Genomic DNA, 22,557 nt, shown 5'->3' on the forward strand with positions numbered 1-22,557 from the left:
TGCTAAATGTACGTAAACTTGGTGTTTGTCCCGTTGTCTCAGACCAGGTTAGCTTAGAGCATCACCGCAATATTTATGAGTTTGAGGGGTTTGACTTCATGCTGTGCCTGTTTTCGACGTTGAGCCGACGAACACAGACCACCGGGATGAATAAGGCCAGCTCGATCCGACTGATTAGAGGCACGCTTGGGCCAACTTACGACATGTTGGCGAGCGAAACTTGGCGACAAGTGCCGAAGTTACTTAACGACAAAACACTCCCCCGAACGACCTACTGCAGATAAGCGGAGTAGCAGTGTCCAGGCTTTCACTCCGCCGACTCACTGGGCGACGGTATCGGCAGCTTCGTCTATTGTTAGAGCCTGCATGAGCCTGGAACAGGATCTTTCGGATGGCATGCAAGTACTGTGATAGTGATGCGATCTCAAAAACAACCCAGCTCGCTCTGTCGATCCTCAGTACGGAGTATGCGATCAATCTTGCGTCTCCTTGCACAGTGCTCACGAGGGCTGTGGTAGGTGCGATGAAGGATTGCATTTGAAACTTCTCTTCCCGTGCCTCATTGCTAATGCAGGTCCCGCCCGTGCCCCCCGAACGGACGCTTAAACAAAAGATACTTCGAGACCAACTCGACGACGGCAGAGTTCACGCTCGGAGCTTATCAGCTGACGGGAGACGTCCGGCAGATACATGATAATTACGGCCTTTTATCAGTTCTGGCAGGATCGACACCACCTTCAGTGCCGGGCCGTTCTCTCGATGGTTCTCAAACTTTCCAGCCAACCCATTTTCCAATACGTGGTCGAACACGAGGCGTGCACCATGCGGCCACTCTCCGGCCCTCGCTTGCTGTCGCTAGAGAATCGAATGACGTGCTGACAGCCAGATGCATGCGGCAGCTGTTCGCATGTACAAGGTTCTCGTACTGCTTATTGTTCTAACCGACTATAGACTGGCTCTCAAGACTTGACCAAGCACAATGATAAAGTGACTTTGAAGGCTGCAGTAGCGCTGCACCAAATTGTCCGCTTGGGAAGCAATCGATCGCAGCCGTTGCCAGCTTGCGTGGCAAATACTAGGCTAACTCGGTTGTCCACCCTCCACAAGTACAACCGACGTTTTTTCTCTCAACTAACACCTGCGCGGGCAACGTTAATTTGACGGGGCCCGGGAACCCAGGACCCTTCAAACTACGGGAGGTTTGGCAGATAAGTTGAGAGGAAAGACAGCTCTTTCCCTTCCCAGAAAAGAGACATGGTTTTATTGTCCTCTTGACGGTTGCTGTCGCCCCTTCGTCGTCTCAATCGAATTCGACGTCGAAGATGGGTAATGTAGACCAGGCAATTGCAGCGGGACAGGTGCCTGCCGGTATCACTGCCGCTTATCTCAAACAAAGCCGGGACACAGGCTCCATTATCGCCATTTGCTTTGTCTTTGCCCTTACGTTTCTGGTCGTCACCGCACGATGTGCCTCTCGACTCTTTGTCGTCAAGTTTTTTGGGTATGATGATGCTCTTGCAGCTGTCGGCCTGGTACGTCGCCCACTTCTCGTTTCAGCAAGGCCTCTAACAGAAGATTCAGGTGCTGCTGGTGGCTTTTGTGACCCTCTGCATTATTCTCATCGAAATTGGCTCCGGTCGTCACTATGACTACATTCAATATGTGATGCCGCTCAGCACAGTAAAAGCCAGCGAGACTCTCGACTTCGTCGCCCACATCATCTACACGACGGCACTCTTCACATGTCGATTTTCCGGTTTACTGTTCTATCACAGACTATGCGCTCAGAGCCGACGCTTTGTCATCACGATAAGAGGCGCTGCAGTGCTTCTGTTCTGCGCCTACATCCCGCAGCTTGTTCTTCTCATCGTTCATTGTCTGCCAGTGACCAGTCTCTGGCCGTACTCGTGGCAACCTGGAGTTAACGACTATACCTGCTTGGCCTGGGGTGTGGTGTACGTCACGAATTCAGGAATATCCCTAATTTGCGACATGCTATTGTTCGGCATTCCAGTAGCCATCATCCGCTTCGTAAAACTTTCTCGAAAGAGGAAGATAGGGCTTGTCCTCATCTTCTTCCCCGGTCTACTGTAAGTTTAAAAACCTTTCAGATACTTCCTTGACACTGACTGACCATGACAGTGTCATCGGTATCTCAATCGCACGTCTTATCCTTGTGGTCCAAGGACAATGGGATCCGGATGAGTCCTGGACCTACGACCCTATGCTTGCCATCGAAGTAGCCGAGATTGGAGGCACCTTGATTGCATTGTCTTTCCCCGGATTGAAGCCGCTGTTCGACCGTCTGATCAAGAAACGATCCGGAGGCACGAACAGCTCGTCTACTTTTCGCAGCGGACCCGACTCTAACTATGTCAAACAACCACACGGAGCGTCCGGCAACGGAGAGTTTGGGTGGGAGATACAGGGTGGTGGGGATGGGCGAGTCGACTCAAAGGTCAGCAGAGACAACGAGGACAGCTCTAGCACCGACGTGATCATCCGCGGAGTACAGTTCGTCGTGGAGGAGTCGGACTATATCCCATTGAAAGAAAACATGAATTCCAAGTCGATGTCAGATTGACGTTCTTGCAGCAGCAGGCGCAACTCCGAATTTGCCGTCTGACAAAGCGCATCAGAGGACATACCCGATCGAAACAGAAGCACACTCAGAGAGTAGATGCATTCCGGGCCACAGGACGGACACGAAGGATATAAACGCATGGGACCGAGACATATGATTATGACTGTGTAAGATAGTTTGTACTCTTCGTTTAGCTTCGTCTGCTTGTTGCGCTGTAGTATGTGAGAGATCAGATCGTTTCCTCCGTTGGCACAGTATTTTACATCAGTCAACGACACGAGCTTATGAGAAGGAAGAAAGTATACATGAACTCGGCTTCAACCACACTTTAAAGGCCGGTAGAATACCTGCGCGGAGCTACTGTACCTCGTGAGGCCACGCCACGAAACATACACGCCCAGCCAAGCTGCAAGAGTCCTTACCACGTGCAATATCGCACCCAGTTCGTCGGCGATCATACCGGCTAGCCGCGACGGCCATGGCCGTGCCTGCGCCTAGCAGCGTCAAGCTTGCAAGGGCTGCAGACACTGCTGCTACCAATGAGTCAACCATCCAGACCATTCCCCCAGCGGAGTCGATCCAAGCAGGCAGATCCGGCAATCAGACTTTGCTCAACGAGATGCTTCTGGCGGCCACGGCCAATAACCGACTTGCGATCCTCAACCTGCCCAGCGATCATGTGTACGACTTCATGAACCCACCTTCAACTTCGGCTGTTACTCAGGGTCTTGACGGCCATATCGTCAGGGCCGACCGCAAAATGTTCCCTGCCTTGATCGGCAATGGCATCGGCATGGCCATGGGATTCCTGGGCCCTTGCGGCTTCAACACTCCCCACGTACACAATAGAGGCGCCGAAATGAACATCCCAGTGATAGGCCGCCTTGGAACCGAGTTCATATTGGAGAATGGCGCGACTCTCATCCGAAATAACCTGAACACCTTCCAGATGACCATCTTTCCCCAGGGTGCTATTCACGCGGAATGGAATCCACACTGCACTAACATGACATTCGTCGCCGCCTTCCCTTCGGAAGACTTCGGCGTGTCGCAGATCGCCAATCGTCAGTTTTCATTCGATGACGACCTATTGGAAGGCTTATTTGCCAGCGATTTCGCCATCAATGGCCGCGACATTGATCAATTCAAGTCCGCGATCCCCGAGAACGTTGCTTTCGGTGTAGGATCGTGCTTGGCGGCGTGTGGTATCTCCAAGCGTTGAAAACACCAATTAACCCGGCAACATACCTACCGCTTCCACCATGGGCTCTTTGAGACTCTGGCAGCTCTTCTTTAATCATTCGCATCGAAAACACTCGCAGGACTTTGTGCACTTGGTCGGTTTGGTCATAGATACAACATATTGTATCAGGATAGACACAAGCTACAATATTGTTGCATGGTAAATATGTCCGAGTCTTTACTAAGCTCGTTGATCATATCCGTAACACCGGCAGCCAATCAGCACGGTTTCATCATTAGATTTGCCAAGGCTGCCAGATTTTGCCCATCTACTTCGATATCTTTTCCTCGAAACCTCTTCTTTTCCTTCTTCAATTTATTGTCCAGGCACTCTATTATACCCTTGTTGAATGCATACATTGATCCGTTGCGTCCACACATTCCCGAGTGACCGAGATCGAGAAAACTGCCCTTCTAATCCGTCCCGCTTGATTTGTCGCTTCGGCGACAGATCGTGGTGGCGCTGGTTCGCTTGTGGCTTACAGAAAAAATTGAAATTATTAAAAAGCCTATACCAGACTCTATTTCGCGCTCACGTCCCCTCGCGTACATAATTCGACGTCCTGAAGTACGGACGTCCTGAAGTCCGAGGTGAACCCTGATAGTCAAGGCTAGGTTGTGATGTTCAGCAGGCGATCTTCATGGAGATTTTACAGCTAGGTAGGGGAGTGCCTCGCTCTCAGCAAGAAAGCTGTGCTATAGCCTTACAGGACAACCTTGAGACACACACCAGAGTGCGAGTGATACTAACGTTATATTTATGACGTTGATAGGCACTTTCGAAGCTTCATCCATCTTCGCACCATGGTAGATGTTGTCAAATTTGTGCCGAGAGGAACCCCAAAAAAGAAGGACGTAGGAATCCTTCTAGTTCTCTAAATGTTTCACCCTATCTCTGGCCTTTTCAGGTCTTATGGGAATGGGTCCTCTCTCATGAGATACATCTTTTGCGTACCTTCCAGTCCTTCCGGAGGTGCTGCCCAGGACGCATGCCATGCGCGTGTGTGCAATATTGAGCTCGCGACGTGGTTGAGTCTGCTTTGCTGTTCCCTGTTCACTCACTACCACCTGCTTGTCGCCTCCTTTCAGCGTCTTTGCAGCCACGTGCTTGATGTTCCCCTGAAAGGTCCAATGTCGTCTTCTGCTCTGCGGCTTTTTACTTGCAATCAGCCTCAGCTGTCTTGGCCCTAGCATGAGACTCTGGAAGTTGCGACATGATCGCTTGTTGACCTCATGAGGTATGAAGTCTTTGACCTTGTAAGCATCACCGTCTGTACGGAATGTTTGGATCCATTTTCAGAACAGGCTCAACCACCCGTGGCTTCTCGATAGATTGCGATAGCTTTGCTGCTGCCTGATGTTGCAAATTTTTCAGCCTTGTGCATTTGGGAGCTGCTCCTCGGCAACCACTCGACACACCATAGACCTTTGTCGCTTTCACTGTGTGTCGCGACGCAAGTCCTTCGCTCGATGTCCCAGACCTTGACCTTCCCGTCCAGACTTCCGCTGAGCAGATATTGGCCGGTACTGCTCCAGTCGAGACTCGTGATCCATGCTGCATGGCCACTGAGGTTTGCAACTTGCTCACCAGAACTCGGATCGTAAAGGGAAATGATACGGGCGTCGCCGCCGGCTGCCAGCAGTGTCGAACCAGGAGAGAATTTGACCGAGCGAACAGGCTTGATGAGCCCAGGGAGAGAGTGCAGGAGGCGGGATGTTGCCGTGGAGAAAACGTAAATGTTGCCGGATTCGTGACCGCTGGCTAGAAAGCGGCCATCTGGTGACTGGATCATGCGTCAGTAACTCTGGTAAACGTCTGGGTGCCAAAATCATTCCCACCATGTCAACACACATCCCAAAGCTGCCTTTCGTCTCGAATTCTCTGATCTTCTGCTTTCCATTGTTCAAATCCCACACTTTGACCCGTCCGTCATGAGTGGTACCAGCAAGGTACTGTCCATCATCCGACATAGACACGGCCCAGACCTGTCCGGCCTTCTTTGGCGCATCCTTGTCTGTGATCTCCCCGTCTTCGCTCCATCTTCCCTCCTCGTGTTTCCATGCCTTGACGTTGCCATCAAAGCCTACACTTACGGCTTTGGTGCCCGACCCATCGGTGACGATATGATGGCAGCCGAGCTTGTGGGTGTCCTTCAGTACTTGGGCAATGGGAAAGTCTTCGTCGGTGGTGGAGTGGACTTTGATGGAAGGTTCACCGGAGCCGCTGAGGATCTGTGTTGAGGTCACAGCGAGTGCAAAGACGTCCGATGTGTGAGCTGGAGACAGTCAACGATGGCAGATGCTTGCCGCGGAGGTTATGCTTACCATCATCTATTTGGTGTTGAGAAAGATACTGCTTCGACTGTGGCTGCTGTCAGCAATGCGTGCATTTGTGAGATTCCGAGCTACACCTTACCATCTTGACTCTCGCGCTGGTTCCACCAGCGGGCTATAGGAGATCCGGTTGTGTCAAATCATACGCATGTCGAATGTTCTGCGGTTTGTGGTAATTCGCGTGATTTCTCCAATGGCCCGGCTCTACGCGTTCACAATCATCAAAGAAAAATGTCAAATGACGTCATTCTGTAGAGATCACTTGCTCTTTTCATTTCATTTTCTGCATCGATCTTACAATGGCACTTACTATCTTTATCTGCTTGATACGTCAATGGCCATGTTGAACGTAGATTGGCCGCTGCTATGGTGGATCGTATGGGTATCAAGCCGTTCTTCATCCTGTGCGAAAAGAACGAGGCTATTTACGTCAGATGTTCCAAGCACAGATTGACTGATCAATCATCTAGAAGGCGACTCTGCGTTTCAAGCCGGACACGAAAGTCTTCCTCAGAGATGGCGCTTGCTTGACGAAGTGCACGATTCGCCAGGGACGTGCAGTACTAGATGCTCGATGCAAGGAACAGGTGAGATCCTCTCGTATGTACGTCAACTTTCAGGCCCATAAAAGTTATTTTGTTGACGTCTACCATTCGCAAATGACCCTATGAAGCTCATAATTAGAGTACCTACATAAGACCTGACAATATCGGTGCAGCCTTATGAAAAGCAAAAGAGGTCGCTACATCACTTTACTTGGAGTGCCCTTGCTTGAAATAGTTGAACTGACTAGAATTAATCTAACGTCCAAAACTACAAGGACAAAGGAAGGTGCTACTCACGATACCACTCTCAACCATGTCTTCATTTCTATCTCGACACTCTTCTACACTCACTAGCCTTTCGTCGAGACTCTGCAATTCCTCAAGCCTTGCGCGTCAAACAATCTCCACCACATCAAGACACTTTGCTCCAAATACTTCCTCTCTCAGAATAGTCAGAATGGCATCCACTGGCCCGATACTCGACTCCAATACCATCTCTGCCATCACAGAAAAGGAAAAGCAACTCACCGGCTCCGACGAACCTGCCAAAGGTGGTCCCACCGCTCAGGCACAGAAACATGCTGGCGAACCTCTCAATTCCAATACCATCTCTTCCATCACTCAGGGCGAGAAGAAGATTGCCGGTGATCGAGTAGCTGGTGGTCCCACAGCAGCTGCTCAGTCAATCCTGACCAAATCCAACCAGCAGAACAACACTGGCAACCGAAACAACACCAGCAACAATAACAACAATAACATCAACAACAACGCGGAGACTTCGTCTGCTTCTGACGGCATATTGCATGGTGACACCATCTCCAATATCCGCAAGGCAGAGAGTGAAATCACTGGCCTCAATCAACCCGCCAAGGGAGGTCCTACTGCACAAGCTCAGAAACATACTGGTGAACCTATCACCAGCCAAGTGCTCCACGACATTACCGAGGGCGAAAAGAGCGTCAGTGGACAGGCACAAGCAATCTCAGGCGGACCCACGGCGCAAGCTCAGCATGACCTAGCCAAGAGCAGAGAATAGAGAGGCTGAGAAGATGGGACGAGGATGAGAAGATGGAACGAGGATGAGAAGATCATAATGACCTCTCGGTCCGTACTTCCATTGCTGCTGTACAACATGGCATCCGGTTCGCAATATCGTCTTTCAAACAGCTGAGAATAGCATTTGGGTCATAGAGCAGGTTATCTCTCTTAGCGAGCAAGCATATTTTTGATGTACAACATAAAATGTTTTCTCCACTCAATGTACTGTACAGTATTCAGACTAAAGGCATAGGACGCCTTCTCATAGGAGAGTTAATATTAACAAAAGTTATCACTGTGCTTCTTCTTCACCAAAACCCTTAAGGCAGGGATCATTGCCCTTCTCAAAACTTCCTGCGCAAGTGACATACACCCTGGACTTGATACTACGGTATCTTCCGTTCGGCTCTCGTGCCAATATGCATGCGAGGCTCCTGCATCCAACCTCTCCTGCGACACTTCAATATGACGTCCGCGGTAATCAGAGCCCTCCATCTGACCTCGGACTGCGCCCAAGCCAAATTCGGAGGACGGCTCGGGCGACTCATGTATTGTGCAGCCAGACCTTGCAGGCCTGAGACGTCGGACTGTCACAGCAACATGCCGATATCACAGCATAGACGTCTAGCATGGTGCGACGAGTCTGTATACGACCGATCCTCTCCGGCGATGACCAGCACTCATTCCGGGGTATCGACTTGTCGCGTCGCTGTGTCCCACTCGGCTTTCATCGGTGTGACAAGGCAGCGTGCCTCGCTATGCTGACGGTATTGGTCTTCGTCGCCTGTTAACGAGTTTTCCATGCGCAGCTCATTTACTCTTCGTCGCCATCTCCTTCTCTAGCACATCTCTTGACTTCCAGCTCTCATAGATTTCTACTCATCCCAGCATATTAGCCATTGCAACTCGTACCAAGTCATCGTTCCACTGAGTCGACTACTCACCTGCAACACAATAGGGACATAAAGTATGCATTTTCTTCGCCCGTCCGCACCCAGGACACTCGTTGATCGCTTTGACGTCCTTCAATGCCTTGCCCGCAAGCTGTCGGTGTCGCTTCTTCGAATGTGATGTCTTCTTCTTGGGCACAGCTCGTAGTATGCCTTCCCATATATCTGAGACTAGACCGGGTATAGAGATGGATATGGCGGGGAGAGCGATGGAGGCGGAGAGAAGGGTTCGTGAGGATAATGATGAGAGTGTGGTTGCGGTTCGGCGGAGAAAGAGACTGGAGAGAATTGATGTGGCGGTGGTCGTGGGTAGTGCCATTGTTGATGGCCGCGAATGGTAAAGGAGGGAAGACCCAGGAGGTGTAGGATGAACGAGTTGTTCAGTCCAAGATATTTCTCAAGCTTTATGTTTCGCGAGTTTGTCGATGTTTGAGTTCAGCTTCGATCAAAAGTTCAATGCTGCTTGAAAGGGTTGTCAATTAGCCGCTTTAAATAAAGGTATCTGCCGCTTTATTGTTACCCCTATCCTTTGCGCCCGCAAGGCTGAATGCTTGGGGTTACCACGTTACTCACTTCACTCTTGGATCTTAGCGATTCCACACCATCACTTCACCTAAAGTGCTCAGTCGTAGGATTGTTATTACTTCGATTGTCCTACCCTGTCAAGATGCGAAGAAGCAGATAAACATGGTTCATGCGATAATGATTGAGACTGCTTTTACTATCGAGTCCTCGCCATGGTAGTTTCTTAGATGGCCCAGCCAAACAAGTCCTGACAGCTCTGTCCCACGTAGGCCAGCTTACCTTTACGTATGATACATGCAAACCATCCTTCTTCAATACAACCCAGCCCAGCATCTTAGAGGTCGACAAATCTCAGTTCTACTCGGTTCCAGCCCGAACTGTCCCATACTTTCCCCTGCAGAGGCCCGACCAGGAGGCCGCCTGGTGAACCCCGATCTGTTTCTTCAATCTGAGCGCTCCTTCTTGCTCCAAACCTCAAGTCCGTTATGCTGGTGAACCTTTCAGATGTTCTATGCTCAAGCAAGCGCAAGTCCGTGCCCCGGGCAGCACGCCGTGTATCGGAATTGGCCACCTCTGAAGCAGTGAATGCAGACGCCGCCAATCGCATTGTACACGTCATGTATCATCTCCTCTCTGTTCACGTCGACATAACGCACCTTGAATTTGCCACAAGCCAACTCAGAGCTATCGGGGTCGCGATGTGCACAATAGTCGAGTTGTTGCATATCGGTAATATAGCTTGAGAATATCTCGCGAAGACTGAACGTCACACCGTTGGCTTCCTCCCATTTCCACAGCCCATTCTTGCGGACAATCTCCATGAGCCAGCGTTCCTTGTGAGGGAAGGCCGCACACTTCTGACACCAAAACTTGTCGACCTCGTCATCACTGCTGTCACCACCATGAGGGTCAGGGTAGAAAACTGGTGGAAGTTCGTGAAGAAGATATGACCTCAAGCGCTTACCCTCTTGCTCAAACTGTTCAAAGATGTCCAACGGCAGGAGTGGCACAAGCGCCGAAGATGCGTGTTTATGCATATTTGCCTTGCTGAAGAACCACATCATCTGATGCGACGCTTTGGCGAACATATCGGGCAGATTAAGAAAATATGATATGAACAAGATCTCGGGTGACGCCGAGATTTCTCTGTAGTCCGCCTGCGGGCTTGTGGAAAAATATTGCGCCAGTGAATCTTTGATGGAAGCTGGGATCGGTCCGATGAACATGTATTTGTCGACAAGAATTGCCAGATCTCTGAGATGTTCCAACTTGATTGCTGCAATGGTCTCGCCTTTCCTAAAATTCAGCTGATGGATCATGATCATGAATAGGAAGTAGGGCGTGTCATATTGTTCTTGAACGACCAGAGGATCACTCACTGTAAACTTCTTTTGTGATGAAGGTGTCCATCGCTCGCTAAGGAGGGCGGCAAAATATGAAGAGGTTGTCTTGAGAGCCTGACTTGAAACCCGGAGCACTTGGTGATTTGCACCGGAGCTGACTTTCATGATCGTGTCGCCATCAGAAACAATATCGAGTATGTCAGAGCCCACCAATCCGTCTTCTTGGTCTGGTAGAGCAGACATCGTTAAGAACGTGGCGGTGAGGTTTCGGGAGGCTTGTTGGGTTGGGTTGGATTACCTGTAGGATCGATACGCCGTCGTGGTAGCAAGTCCAGATCTGATAGAAAGACGAAAATGTATTGCAGCAGCAGCAGGTGATCAAGTCCACTTACCAAGGCACTGGGCAGTCTCTGTGTGACGAGGCAGTCCCATACCACGCTTCAACAGCACAGCATTAGCCCTTCACCAATCTGTTGACTGCCATCTTGAAGGCAGTGATGGACAGCTCTTGTGAGGAATGGTCAGCAAGGCTCGTCTTCGACATGAAGGCGGAGCTGCAAGCTTATGGCACAAGCGAATTGTTGTCCGCCTCCAGCGTCGATGGTCACGTAGCAACTCGACCATGTCGAGGACAAATGAAACCACCAAAGACGTCACCTCCAAGGTGGTAGAGGGTTAGGCGGACGTGAACTACGAAGTAATCGCAAGGAGAGATGGAGCTATAGCCAGGATCAAAGGGATGTTGAAGTCTAGGTATGCTGCGTGGCATTTTCACGCACGATCGCGTCGCATTGTTTCCCTTTGTTGTCGAAGACAACGCCGCTATTCCTCTTCGGGCGCACACCTGATAAGCAGCGAGCCTGTTTCCAGAAGAAGTGGCACTGTTTGACCACGGTTGCTCCTCCGGTTCAAATTGATAGCATTTCACATTGCAATCCCGGAGGCCCTCGCATACAAGAATATAGCCTTAACTTCTGACGGGAATGCAGACCATCAGTTCTATCGTACAGCGCTTCTGTCTTGCTGTCAAGGCGCCCACTGTTCAGCGCAAAGCAGCACACGAGCAGGCAAAATACAAGTGAGGCAGTCTGCAAGCTATTGACGAAGGTAGTGACGAGAATGCAGTACCAGGGTTCGAAAGATTGTTTGGCGGTGAAAATTGCCGATGCCTCATCTCTACCACACCAGCAGACAAGAAGCACGGCAGTGCTATGCACTATTTCTACCCCGTTTCAAGGCTGAATTCGGTATTATAAGCGCCGGAGCGAGCCGTTAGAGACCATGGCATTATTGCGTGGTGTATTGCATGGGGAGGAGCATAAAGGGTATAACGCTGCTGTTCAAGATGATGAACTCTTGGTCCTTGATGACATCGAGATGCGTGTGTATCGTACATTCAGCGTGCTCTTCCGATGCTGCAGCAATCATTGAGAACACATCACCCCTGCTGTCCGTGTTGGCAGCGTCTATCCAGTATGGACCCAGTTTCGGGCAGAATCCAACCTCAGGATGACTTTTGGGTTGCAAGTCAGCTTCCCAGCCTTGCTGCTGGCTAGTCGCCCTTCTGCGGCCAGCCGGTCATGTCCATCGTCCACGTAGACGCTGGGTAAGTATTGCAATGATCCTTGCACTTCTGTGTCGGCTCCGTCACCTCGAGGCTGTCCTTTTTGAAGCATACGAGGCAGATCCCTGCGACCTCTTTCTCACATCCCTCTACAAGATTCTGCAGCATATTCTCCCAGTCCCGTTCGCATGAGTCGCATGAACCTTCCTCGCAGAGTTCGAGCTTGACCCCAGTATCTTCAACCTTGGTCTCGAACAGGTCGATCGTCTGAGCAATGCACCGCGCGAAATCAAAAGCATACACCAGGGAATAATTAGGGAGACCGCGGTGTGTCCATAGCCGAGCGCGAACCAGTGCCCAAATGAGATTGCCGACTCGACAGGCCTGTCCCTTGCAAGGGCCGTAAATCCCCCGTTGGGTCTGGTCAACGTCATAAATGGATATGCGAGTGTTCCAATCTCGAGTGTTTTCGACGCTGTTATTGTCCACGAAGAGAGTTCTAGTAGCTTCTTGAAAACGACTGATAAGGTCCTTCAGCCTGGTTTGTCGAATCGTTTCTAGGGTGCCTGTACGTGATGTCAGCAAGCAAAATTACATGAGAAGCTTCGGAAAAATCCTCACCGGCGAGCTTTTCAGCAATGCTTGGGAATAGACCTTCTTTAAAAGTTGCGAGCCTGATGCATCTGGGCAGAAATCTTACCGCAGTCATGGTAAGGCCATAAAATGCAGTGGGATCGTCAAACAAATAGGCTGCGCTGATCAAATGTGGTAGGTCCTCCATATTGATTGCACGGAATTGGAGTAGTTTCTGATTGAGACAAAAGGTGAACCAAGGCTTTATGTTATTCAGACAATCGTACTTGTCACTGAGGATTGCGAGACCGTGTAGGCTTTTGAAAAGGGTCGGATCTTGGAGACCTTGCTTGTGATGGATGATTCTGCAGAGCGTAGTGAAGGCTTCAGGCTCGTCTTCAGGAAGGTCCAGCTGTGGCGGTTGCTCTATGCTCAAAGCTAGCGACCCTTCAAGGAAGCGTTCTGCCTTGAGCATGGTTTTGAACATTGGCGATGCGCTCATCATGATCTTGCTGGACACCCGGAGGAGGCGATATGGATAGGCATTGCCATTGCCATTGCTCCCAGTATGTCCATGTTGTCCACCCAATTCGCCGCCCACCTTCAGCATCAGATCGCCTTCGGAGTCAATGTCGGACAGCCCGTCTCCAGGAGCGGAAGCCGCCATGATGATAACGGATGATGAGCTTGACGATGAGAAGAGAGAAAAGTGCTCAGTAAAGGAGGACGATGGTTTGGAGAAAAGGAATGTTAGGTAAAGTAAAATGGAGACTGAAGTAAAAGTGAAAGAGACACGAGATATGTTATCAATGTAGCAAAGGAGCTAGGAGTTGTTAACTTTCACTTACATGAACAAGGCGCGTGGTGATGAGGCCTGTATGTCCGCGCCACTGCCGCCAATACTTGGGCCTGAAGGAAGGAGTCCTGCACTGTGTCACAAGTCATCTAGGATGATGGATCATATGTGAATGAAGAGAAAAGATTCTCCTGTCGAGCAATCCAGGCAAGTGTCAGTGGTCTGTCGAGTGTTCGCATATGTAGCTCGATCAGCCCTTGGGGAGGGGTTGAGCAGTTCCATCAGCTTGACTGGTATTATTTCAATTTCCGACTTACCTGAGCACGAGCCCATCTGTGTGATGAGCAGGCCCATAGACTTTTCTTCCAATACACTGCCCACACTGCCGTAATAGGCGCGAAGAGTTGACACCGACCCGTCTCATATTGCTAGAGCTTTTGGGTCCCCAAATCGTTGGGTCACGCTGGCACACTCATCCCCAAAGCAGACTATCCTTCTTATTCTCCCCTTCCAGCTCTTCGATTTGCTTTCTCAGGACGTCTGCTCTGAATGACCTGAAAGCCTTCTCCACTCGGCCGCGCACATCCGGGTTGCTGGTAATCGTCCTTCGTGCCGACCATGTACCCGTCAACAGACCAGTCTCACCACCAATAAACAGTCCAGCAATACCGAAGAAAGTGTAAGTGAGGGCATCTCCAAGCGGCGTGGGCTGCATGAGGGGAGTGATGTCCGGGATAGCTTGTTCTCGTCCATCCGCAAATTTTACATGAGTTGGCTTTTCGGTGGTGCGGATCGCATTGTAGAATGCCTTGCGGTTCGCTCGAAGTCGGTAGGCGAGGAAACCTCCGAGGCCGACGCCTAGGAGTGATCCGATGAGGGTGTGCGTTGAGATCTTCGTGGCGGCCTTCTTGACAAGGTCACGATCCTCGTCTTTTAAACTAGCGGAACCACGGGTGTTACTTCATGCCATTCTGTGACTGAATATGGAGGCCGGACTTACTCATGCTTGAAATGTTCTTCTGCAAGTCTACCAAGGTCATCGCCGCTGGTTTTCCGTAACGCAGCAAATGCTTCGGATGACATTTTAAGAGTATGAGAACGGGGTCACACAAAAGCAATTGTCCTAAGGGGTTCGTGGGCAGGTTCAAGAACTTCCGGATGCTGAGGCAGATTCAGTGTGCTCTTAAGAAGCCCAATTGTCATGGTAGTAACGACATGAAACGTCAACATGACGGCGAAGCTGCGGGAGGCTTTTCCTCACAATCCGACGTCATTATTTAAAACTTCTAACTTACGACTTTATTTGGAGACGCGGAAAACAAAAGCTCCCACGCGCGTCGAAATGGAGCACGTCTAAAGGAGCTGCTGCCCGGCCCACTGTGCCACTCGTCTTCTTCCCGTCAAGATGGTATTTAAAATTACTGAGACGTAGTCCATGGACGCCATCTGTGTGTTTCGATGGTCAAACCATCATATGGGGAAATTCGCTATGCCATGATATACCGCCTTGGGCACAGGCTCGCTGCGCTGCCCAAGCCCGAAGAATGGATCAGCAGTGGCTTCTGGCTGTCTCGGCTCACCATGCTTTCCAGTGCTCGTCATTTGGGCTCCTGCTCTCGCTATGCCGTATCCCGCAGTCTGCGCTTTACCCAATAAATCCCTCACCGCCGCCACGATTGTTTTCACGGCTCGAGTAGCGTCATTCGAGTGCAGCCAGACGATGTACGCGCTGCTCAGAGAATGAAAGACGCGATCTCCCTCGGACTCTGTGTCGGCTACAGACACGTTGCTCGTCAAATCCTGTGCGAGTTCTGCACACAAAATCGCCGTTGCGTAGAGGAAATCAGGATTCAGTATCGTTAAGAACTTCCAGCCATGTCGACACAAGGGACCGCCAACTTGAGTTTCGAGATACAGCGTCCATTGATGCTGCAGGAGTGTCAGGGCAGCCTCGATACCGATCTTTCGTGATCTGGCATATTGAGGAATAGTCCGGCCAGGACCCAGATACCTCTGATGCAGGACGATCTGACCTCGAAGGTACAAGGTCGCAAGGAATATGGTTCGGACTCCAACACTCGCTCTCGGCGCGTCAGACGGGACAGACTCTGGCTGCCAGGTAGGCGCTATAAACTCATAAGTATTGTTGAGCAATTCGTCTAACCTCCATATCTCAGTATACGGTGGTGGCCTAACTGAACTGGAAATATCAGCAACCTCGGCGATCACCTCGATAAGTCGTTTTTTGTCGACATGGAACTGGGCGTTCGTCTTGGCTGATGGCGGTCTCGCAGGCGGAAGCTCGAGTAAGTTACTGTCCAAGTCATCCTCGGTAAGATTGCGCGGATCGGCCGTATCGTATTGGGATGGCACGATCATCCGAGGCAACGCAAGTTGCAGAGCTAGGAACATGTCCCATTGGAGTATCATAATCCACACTCTCCGCCTCATTTCTGCTTGGAAAGGAGAAATGGTTGGAAAATAGGAACCATCGCGATGATACCCTGTTCGCATAGCAATGCGGACTACGAGACCCCACAATGCCCAGCAACTGTTGTTGCTTTCTGTGTTGTTGGCCCTCAGAATCTTTGCAAAGAGATGGAGCAGCAGAGTCTCGACGGTATAGGGCGGTCCTTCTGAGTATCCGCCAAGGCAAAGACATTGAGCGGTCTTTGCATGGAAGCTTTCCATCAGACGTTCTGGATCATAATCGGCGAGCTGAAGCCTTCGTGCTTCGACCAGCGAAAATTGCTGATACTGTATTGCTAGGCACATGAACGCAAATAGTTGACCGATCCACATGATGGGCATGGAGGAAGGGTCCTCCCAAAATTGTACGTACTAACGTCCACATAAGCGAGGATTTGGAAAGCGGGAATTCAAGATCTCACCTCTTTGCGAAATGTGGGCGGATGAACTAACACTGATGAAGTGTGAGCCCCAATACTGTCTTTCAGAAATCCCTAACTTACTGATCTCGCTATCAGTGTTGATGAAGAACTCAGCAAAGAGTGTGTCCACCACAGGTTTTGATGGGATAGCGTTCAAGATCTCTCTGCGGCCGACTTTCGGGTTGGTTCCAGACAAAAGGTCCGGGGTTCCTGGCATGGAGTTGTCCATGACAGTCTCGTCACCTTGTTTCGGTGCGAACTCCTTCACGATGTCTTTGAGGTCGGAAATCTGCGTTAGGTGTCAGTTTCGCCGTGCATTTGCTTGAGTTGACCGCCATACATTTCCTAAAATGGAAAGCCAGTGAGAGTTGCCAATGTAGTTGACCGCGGATCGGGTATACTCCATATAGCCTGGAAGGCCTGGTACGGGTGGTGCCAGATCATTCAGATTCCCTGACGCCCCATTGCTATCAGGACGGATGCTTTGAGCAGAAGTCCTTGTTGAAGCGCCTGCCTGTGCCGGAACTGGGGTGCCGTTGAGAGCTTCCATCAGCGAGACAACCTGATCCTCGAGTTGCTTGACCCGGCCGCGTACGGTTGGTGATAAATGGGGCGACGCATGCAACTGAGTCGTCTTTGAACGTGAAACTTTAGTATGGGGATAGGTGCACGTTTCGGCTAGACCTCTATGCACGCAATTGTGACACGGCTGCTGGCGGTCGCATCGTAATCTATCTCGGATAGCGTAAGTAAAGCGCTGTCGAAAGATGAACAAACATGAAACAACGCACTTGCGTGTCCTGCAAAGGCTGCAAGACAATTGAGGTTTCTCTCGGCGTCTTCGCGCTGCTTTGGCCTCGTCTATGGAGTTTTCGTCTGCTGGCAACTCAGGTGATTGCGAAGCGTCCTCCATTGTGAGGGCTATCACAGTCCTTGATGGCCAAATGCTCAGGCCACAGAGTCAACAGTGTATGTCATGGCGAGGTGCGAGATAAGGCGCACAGCAGCATGATCCGGTGACGTGAAGTCCAACAAGGAGCATGTCATTGACACGATTCAATGTTGAGCCGCGTCGAAAGGTAATCGAGAAGTCGGGCGATGGGGACCGTCCGACCGTCCGAAGTCCGTCGAGGATGGACACGTCGAGCCGTGTTCTAGAACGAGTGACAGTCTCTTGTGGGAACTGAATGATCTGGCCGGGATCTTCCCGGCGCTCTTTAGGCAGTCTATCTACCACTCTTTCGGCATAGCGTACTGTGAATACCTAATTGTCTTTCTGGAGCCCTGTGACGCCCGCAACATTTTGTTTCCCTTCAGTCCTGCGTTATGCGCGCCCGCTCCCTCGCATGCTGCCTGCCATGTCTCTAATCACCCGCGAGATCTGTCCGTGACTCGAGTACTTGGAGAAAAGCCATCATGTCAGACGGTTTATATGGCATCAAGCAGGCTTCAAAGACAAAAGCCAAGGACATCTCATCTTCAACCTCCCTTGCCTTTTCCACAAGTCTCGCTTCGCTAATCTCCAGTTCATCCTCGGTCAAGAACAAATCAGGCGCCGGACGTCCCAGACCCTCTAAAGACAAATCAGACATCTTCACTGCGCACAACAAAAATGTCAAGAAGCGCTCCGCAGCTGACCTCGAAGATGCTTCACAGCGTCACAAAACGAAGGATGAAATCGGATCCGTTGATGCAGCGGAGCTGCACAGGTCCAAGAAGAAGATGGAGGATAAAGTGCGCATCTACAATGCAATGAAACGTGGCGAATATATTGGCAAAGACGACGGGCCTCTGGTAGACTTTGACCGGAAGTGGGCAGAAGGTCAGGCCGGAGGCCATGCGAACGAATCAGGCAACTCCGAATATGAGGACAGTGGCTCAGACGAAGAAGAAGTAGAATATCTAGACGAGTTCGGTCGACTACGGAAAGGCACAAAAGCGCAGGCTGAGCGGGAAGAAAGGAGGAAACGAATGCAGGCCAACGTTGCCGAAGAAGAGGAACGCATGTCTGCCAGACCGTCGATGCCTACCAACGTCATCTATGGTGACACCGTGCAAGCCGCCGCATTCAATCCTGACCAAGTCATTGCCGACCGCATGGCAGAGCTGTCAAAGAAGCGCGACAAGTCCGCGACACCTCCTCCAGACACTCATTACGATGCCAATGCAGAAATCAGAAACAAAGGTACCGGATTCTACACCTTCAGCAAAGATGCAGATGAGAGGAAGAAGGAGATGGATGCACTCGAGAAGGAGAGACAAGACACCGAACGAGCACGAAAAGAGAGGGAGGAGAAGAAAGAACAACGGAAGAAAGAGATTGAGGAAAGGCGTAAACTCATTGCGGAGCAGAAAGCGAAAGCTCAAGCCGAGAAGTTTCTGGATAACTTGAAAATTGACGGGATATGAGAGATTACAGGGGAAACCCATGAACCTCTCCCCTGCTTCGCAACGGCAGTGATCGACACGACTTCGTCTTCCCCAGACTTGCATGTCTTGTGGAGAGAGTGTGGAGATATGCCTTACCCCCAGCCAGCTAGTCCAGAGACTATTGATTGTTCGGCATTTATGGTTATGTGCACCAGAACCAACACCACGACCGTCGAACTCTCAGGCTCGAGGCGATGGAGATGGGATACAACCGAAATTAGGCTCGCTTTCCCAGGTGGAATACGATGACCGTTAACAGTGACATTCACGGCAATCGGGTCGAGCAAGCTAAAGGCTTAGCGTCAACGGTTCTGCTCAACGACCTGCAGAAAGCCGGAGTCATTGTTCAAGCTCGAGGTCTCCGCTCCTTGACTTGGAAACATAGAAGCGAAATGTGAGCATAGCTGCGTGAACAGAAAGCAAATTTCCAGTAAATGCTTCTGCAAGCACCATTGGGTTTGGGCGAGACAGAATGCTACCAGCACGATCGAGAGATCATTGCATCCGTTGGCGCACATTCGAGCATCGACCAACGCGCAAGTCGACGAAGAAGCGTAGGTAGGGCGACTGTCGTCCTCAAATCGGCCCAAGGTCAAGCCAGCCCAGAACACATGTCACCGTCCGAGATGATACTGTGTCATAGTAGTATACAATAGTAGAAGTCTAAGTCTTCCAAGCTGTTAATATAATATTTTCAAGCATAAGATTTCTCCTCTTCTGTCCTCGCAGCATGGTCACAAATACATATTACATAGCAAAAACAATAACATACTCTTCTGTCTGCTGTGCTCAGTTCAATGTCCGTAGTACATCTTCCATTACCATCACATCTTTGCTTTGAAAATCAATCTTATACACATTCCCCCCTTCACATTACCCGCGAACCTCCACTCAGATAACGAGAGCAACGACAGCCATCGCACCAGCAGCCATCACGCCAAACTCAGCACTGAAGCCCTTGGCCGCAGCACCAGTGAACGTCGCAGGCGATACACCGGTACTAGTACCCGACACCGACGCCCATGCCACACTGGTGGCGCCACCAGTTGCCGACGACGCAGCACCCCCAGCAGCCGCTGAGCTTGATCCCCATGTACCAGAGTAGGTTCCAGATCCCGATCCCGTTGCCGATGCAGCAGGCATAGGAATCAGCCCGACACCACCAGCCGTCGCAGTACCAGTAGCAGAGACCGTAGCGAATGTAACTTGCGGCACTGTCACCGCGGTAGTCACGACAGCACCTCCCGAAGTCGGCACAAGCGTGAATGTGACGGTCGTTACAGGAACGGCGACAGGTGTGGGCGTAGAAGTGGAAGACCAGGACCCAGAGTACACAGGCCTTGAGCCTCGACCGATTCCATTCGTTGTGGTAGTCGAGGTAGTAGCCGCGGCAGAAGTGGTAGCAACAACGCCAGTCGTGGTACCTGTGGGAGCGGTAGTGGTGGTGGCAGCCCAGCTGGACGACGGTGGGCTAGGAACAAGCGTGATGCTATGTGGGACACCCGTGCAGATACCTGGGTTCTGGGGCACAAAGTCGGCGCAGATACCGGCCAGATACGAAAGAGCCGCAGTGATTTCGTCGTCGGAGCCGGCCCACGCGGACACACATTCCTGGACGTTGGCGATGAATTGGGCGCTTGGGCAGAAGCATTTGGAGTCGCTGTTGGATTTGCACTTAGACACCAAGTGGAGCCAGGTATTCAGACAGCTGGGAAGGACTGGTGGGCAGGGTGCAGACGACTTGAATGGTGGAACACTCTTCACGAAAGTCGAGGTGGAGGATGCTGTGGTTGATGAGCTGGATTGGCCTGGTGTCGTGGTGGTAGTGGCAATCGTGGTGATACTTGAGCTCGTGGTCGTTGTGCTCGAGAAAGCCCAGACTGGAGTGGTGGTGGATGATGTGCTGGAGCTCTGGCCCACCGTTGTGGTGGTAGAAGTTTGACCTACTGTGGTTGTCCTTGTGGATGTTCCAGCTGCGGTGGCAGTGGTGGTCGTAGAGACAGCTGCGGAGGTTGTAGTTGTGCTGGTCCAGAGTTGGGGAACCGTGGTGGTGGTAGTTGTCTGCACAGCTAACGTAGTGGAGGTGCTGCTTGTAGTAGTAGTTGGTTCAGCCTTGGTTGTGGTGGAAGTACTTTGCACAGCTGATGTAGTGGAGCTGCTAGTAGTCTGGCCCTTGGTTGTAGTCGAGGTCGTCTGCACAGCCGATGTAGTGGTCGTCGTAGGGGTAGAAGTAGTAGTTGTTTCGGCATTGGTGGTTGTGGTGGTAGTCTCCACGACTGGTGTAGTCGTAGTAGTGGTCTGACCCTTGGTAGTGGTGGTCTGCACAGCCGGCGTAGTCGTTGTGGTAGTCTGCACGGCTGATGTGGTCGTAGTAGTTGTCTGAGCTTTGGTTGTCGTTGTTGTGGTCACAGGCTTCGTTGTTGTCATTGTGCTCTTCGTTGTGGTAGTACTCTTAGTTGTGGTTGTCGAAGAAGTCGTCGGAGACGAGCTGCAGTCGAATCCAATCGAGTGAATACCAATATCACAAGAGCTTTTACCACTGCTGGGAGGCAACTGAAAGGAAACGGCCTTGGCGCCACCACACTGTGTATTTTCGATAGTTGTACCAGCTGCCTGGCAAGAAGCTGTGTGCTTGCAGGTTGAGCCGTCAGGCATGGAAAAGATGCAGTCGATGTCAGTGTCATACGAGACAGACACTTGCATAGTAGTGATGGAAAATGCATCGTCTGCTCCACAGGAGAAGCTGGGACCACCGTTTGAAGACTTGGACACTTTGCCCTGAATGCATTTCGACTGTAAAATATTAGCTAACGCTTCAACATCCAGATGATCTTCGTTAGCCTACCTGAAAACTCGAACGACTCTGAAGAGACCTCTTCGTATTGCCTTGGAAAGAGTCCTGGCAGCTGAACCCACTGAAAGAGAATCCGCCGTAGCTGCTGAAGGAGCTGCCAGATGACAGACTGGACCAGTCGAAGCCACTCTCTTGGTTTGAGTTACAAGTGTTGTCGCAGTTGGAAGGGCTTGAGTAGCTCGGTGCATCACCCCAGCTCTGGGTTACAGCCTGCTGCATGAACAAAGCAGAGGCCACAAAGGCAGCAGTCAATGCGGACTTCATGGTGGCGATCGTGATCGACAATAACAGGTATAAACGAGTGTGTTATGCTATGCTGTAACGATAGACTCTTGGAGGCAAGCGAGTGTAGTTAACGAAAGACTGCAAAGAAACGAGAGAAGGACACCACCGAAAAGCGAAGGTAGGATTGAGGTGAGAAGACAGAGAGAGAAAAGCAAACCTCTTACCGAGCAGACTTGCCATGACTATTTGTATGGCAGAGGGAGACCTCTCAGGGTGACCACATCGTTGTTGCTGCTCCGTAGGAGTAGAAGCAAGTCAGCTACCACACCACAATTCGACTGGTCATGAGTCGCTCTTTGCAGTAGCGGACCCAAGTTCAAGACATTATGAAGTTGAGTGTGGCGCGCGAGTATGAGGTTGGTAGTGTAAGGATAGGACTGAACTGAGCATGGTCGTCTTCGAAGCGACCCAAGACTACTGGGGAACTTGGAAGAGCTCAAGATAGAAAAGGCTGAAACCATGAAAACTCCACCAATAAAAAGGAATCGTGGGAGCGTTGGCGACTAACGATCCGGTTATGGTTTAGATGTTGACTGTCGAAACGAAGCGAACCCGAATCAGGGATTTCTCCTGGACGGGGGTCGCCAACAAGCACAAGGCTTG

General features: G+C 50.9%; 11 protein-coding genes across 11 annotated transcripts; 4 read left to right on the forward strand and 7 right to left on the reverse strand.

Annotated features, from left to right (window-relative positions):
* The first annotated feature begins 930 nt into the window (after positions 1-930).
* On the forward strand, positions 931-2,823 carry EDD37DRAFT_73820 (uncharacterized protein). Its single transcript, XM_062820217.1, has 3 exons — positions 931-1,532; positions 1,582-2,090; positions 2,143-2,823. The coding sequence occupies exons 1-3, from the start codon at positions 1,323-1,325 to the stop codon at positions 2,582-2,584; spliced, it is 1,161 nt and encodes a 386-aa protein (XP_062675770.1). The 5' UTR covers positions 931-1,322; the 3' UTR covers positions 2,585-2,823.
* Positions 2,579-3,932, forward strand: EDD37DRAFT_73835 (RmlC-like cupin domain-containing protein). Its single transcript, XM_062820218.1, has one exon. It carries the CDS (start codon positions 3,063-3,065, stop codon positions 3,804-3,806), a length of 744 nt encoding a protein of 247 aa, XP_062675771.1. The 5' UTR covers positions 2,579-3,062; the 3' UTR covers positions 3,807-3,932.
* A 1,143-nt stretch (positions 3,933-5,075) lies between these two features.
* On the reverse strand, positions 5,076-6,355 carry EDD37DRAFT_73948 (Ca2+/calmodulin-dependent protein kinase). Its single transcript, XM_062820220.1, has 4 exons — positions 6,243-6,355; positions 6,152-6,188; positions 5,666-6,102; positions 5,076-5,610 (listed from the first exon to the last, which is right to left on the reverse strand). Exons 1-4 carry the CDS (start codon positions 6,243-6,245, stop codon positions 5,134-5,136), a joined length of 954 nt encoding a protein of 317 aa, XP_062675772.1. The 5' UTR covers positions 6,246-6,355; the 3' UTR covers positions 5,076-5,133.
* A 461-nt stretch (positions 6,356-6,816) lies between these two features.
* On the forward strand, positions 6,817-8,031 carry EDD37DRAFT_74002 (uncharacterized protein). Its single transcript, XM_062820222.1, has one exon. The coding sequence runs from the start codon at positions 7,019-7,021 to the stop codon at positions 7,739-7,741; it is 723 nt and encodes a 240-aa protein (XP_062675773.1). The 5' UTR covers positions 6,817-7,018; the 3' UTR covers positions 7,742-8,031.
* A 563-nt stretch (positions 8,032-8,594) lies between these two features.
* EDD37DRAFT_73990 (uncharacterized protein) lies at positions 8,595-9,133 on the reverse strand. The gene has a single exon (XM_062820221.1). It carries the CDS (start codon positions 9,010-9,012, stop codon positions 8,680-8,682), a length of 333 nt encoding a protein of 110 aa, XP_062675774.1. The 5' UTR covers positions 9,013-9,133; the 3' UTR covers positions 8,595-8,679.
* A 600-nt stretch (positions 9,134-9,733) lies between these two features.
* EDD37DRAFT_604758 (uncharacterized protein) lies at positions 9,734-10,804 on the reverse strand (the record flags this gene model as incomplete). Its single annotated transcript, XM_062814768.1, has 1 exon — positions 9,734-10,804. One exon carries the CDS (start codon positions 10,802-10,804, stop codon positions 9,734-9,736), a length of 1,071 nt encoding a protein of 356 aa, XP_062675775.1.
* Positions 10,805-12,113: 1,309 nt separating this feature from the next.
* Positions 12,114-13,365, reverse strand: EDD37DRAFT_604759 (uncharacterized protein; the record flags this gene model as incomplete). The annotated part of the gene is made up of 2 exons (XM_062814769.1): positions 12,114-12,691; positions 12,747-13,365. The coding sequence occupies 2 exons, from the start codon at positions 13,363-13,365 to the stop codon at positions 12,114-12,116; spliced, it is 1,197 nt and encodes a 398-aa protein (XP_062675776.1).
* Positions 13,366-13,883: 518 nt separating this feature from the next.
* EDD37DRAFT_74257 (uncharacterized protein) lies at positions 13,884-14,869 on the reverse strand. Its single transcript, XM_062820223.1, has 2 exons — positions 14,495-14,869; positions 13,884-14,432 (listed from the first exon to the last, which is right to left on the reverse strand). Exons 1-2 carry the CDS (start codon positions 14,575-14,577, stop codon positions 13,967-13,969), a joined length of 549 nt encoding a protein of 182 aa, XP_062675777.1. The 5' UTR covers positions 14,578-14,869; the 3' UTR covers positions 13,884-13,966.
* Positions 14,738-17,557, reverse strand: EDD37DRAFT_618075 (uncharacterized protein). Its single transcript, XM_062815783.1, has 5 exons — positions 17,177-17,557; positions 16,726-17,116; positions 16,467-16,674; positions 16,386-16,417; positions 14,738-16,335 (listed from the first exon to the last, which is right to left on the reverse strand). Exons 1-5 carry the CDS (start codon positions 17,296-17,298, stop codon positions 14,965-14,967), a joined length of 2,124 nt encoding a protein of 707 aa, XP_062675778.1. The 5' UTR covers positions 17,299-17,557; the 3' UTR covers positions 14,738-14,964.
* Positions 17,558-17,613: 56 nt separating this feature from the next.
* EDD37DRAFT_74319 (uncharacterized protein) lies at positions 17,614-19,021 on the forward strand. The gene has a single exon (XM_062820224.1). It carries the CDS (start codon positions 17,802-17,804, stop codon positions 18,792-18,794), a length of 993 nt encoding a protein of 330 aa, XP_062675779.1. The 5' UTR covers positions 17,614-17,801; the 3' UTR covers positions 18,795-19,021.
* A 511-nt stretch (positions 19,022-19,532) lies between these two features.
* Positions 19,533-22,034, reverse strand: EDD37DRAFT_74323 (uncharacterized protein). The gene is made up of 2 exons (XM_062820225.1): positions 21,661-22,034; positions 19,533-21,608 (listed from the first exon to the last, which is right to left on the reverse strand). Exons 1-2 carry the CDS (start codon positions 21,931-21,933, stop codon positions 19,707-19,709), a joined length of 2,175 nt encoding a protein of 724 aa, XP_062675780.1. The 5' UTR covers positions 21,934-22,034; the 3' UTR covers positions 19,533-19,706.
* Positions 22,035-22,557: the final 523 nt, after the last annotated feature.

This window comes from Exophiala viscosa (genome assembly GCF_022695815.1).
Source record: "Exophiala viscosa unplaced genomic scaffold EDD37scaffold_1, whole genome shotgun sequence".
NCBI lineage: Eukaryota > Fungi > Ascomycota > Eurotiomycetes > Chaetothyriales > Herpotrichiellaceae > Exophiala > Exophiala viscosa.

Excerpts from the sequence above, each read along its gene's own strand:
- EDD37DRAFT_73820 (XM_062820217.1), top strand. The coding sequence starts at position 1,323 with ATGGGTAATGTAGACCAGGCAATTGCAGCGGGACAGGTGCCTGCCGGT. Across the intron at positions 1,533-1,581 it reads CTCTTGCAGCTGTCGGCCTG|GTGCTGCTGGTGGCTTTTGT; the intron begins GTACGTCGCCCA and ends CAGAAGATTCAG. Across the intron at positions 2,091-2,142 it reads ATCTTCTTCCCCGGTCTACT|TGTCATCGGTATCTCAATCG; the intron begins GTAAGTTTAAAA and ends TGACCATGACAG.
- EDD37DRAFT_73835 (XM_062820218.1), top strand. The coding sequence starts at position 3,063 with ATGGCCGTGCCTGCGCCTAGCAGCGTCAAGCTTGCAAGGGCTGCAGAC.
- EDD37DRAFT_73948 (XM_062820220.1), bottom strand. Across the intron at positions 6,103-6,151 it reads TCAACACCAAATAGATGATG|CTCACACATCGGACGTCTTT; the intron begins GTAAGCATAACC and ends GACTGTCTCCAG. Across the intron at positions 5,611-5,665 it reads TTGGGATGTGTGTTGACATG|TCACCAGATGGCCGCTTTCT; the intron begins GTGGGAATGATT and ends CGCATGATCCAG.
- EDD37DRAFT_74002 (XM_062820222.1), top strand. The coding sequence starts at position 7,019 with ATGTCTTCATTTCTATCTCGACACTCTTCTACACTCACTAGCCTTTCG.
- EDD37DRAFT_73990 (XM_062820221.1), bottom strand. The coding sequence starts at position 9,012 with ATGGCACTACCCACGACCACCGCCACATCAATTCTCTCCAGTCTCTTT.
- EDD37DRAFT_74257 (XM_062820223.1), bottom strand. The coding sequence starts at position 14,577 with ATGTCATCCGAAGCATTTGCTGCGTTACGGAAAACCAGCGGCGATGAC. Across the intron at positions 14,433-14,494 it reads GAAGAACATTTCAAGCATGA|TTTAAAAGACGAGGATCGTG; the intron begins GTAAGTCCGGCC and ends TGGTTCCGCTAG.
- EDD37DRAFT_618075 (XM_062815783.1), bottom strand. The coding sequence starts at position 17,298 with ATGGAGGACGCTTCGCAATCACCTGAGTTGCCAGCAGACGAAAACTCC. Across the intron at positions 17,117-17,176 it reads AGCCTTTGCAGGACACGCAA|ATTACGATGCGACCGCCAGC; the intron begins GTGCGTTGTTTC and ends TATCCGAGATAG. Across the intron at positions 16,675-16,725 it reads GGCTTTCCATTTTAGGAAAT|ATTTCCGACCTCAAAGACAT; the intron begins GTATGGCGGTCA and ends CACCTAACGCAG.
- EDD37DRAFT_74319 (XM_062820224.1), top strand. The coding sequence starts at position 17,802 with ATGTCAGACGGTTTATATGGCATCAAGCAGGCTTCAAAGACAAAAGCC.
- EDD37DRAFT_74323 (XM_062820225.1), bottom strand. The coding sequence starts at position 21,933 with ATGAAGTCCGCATTGACTGCTGCCTTTGTGGCCTCTGCTTTGTTCATG. Across the intron at positions 21,609-21,660 it reads AGAGTCGTTCGAGTTTTCAG|TCGAAATGCATTCAGGGCAA; the intron begins GTAGGCTAACGA and ends AATATTTTACAG.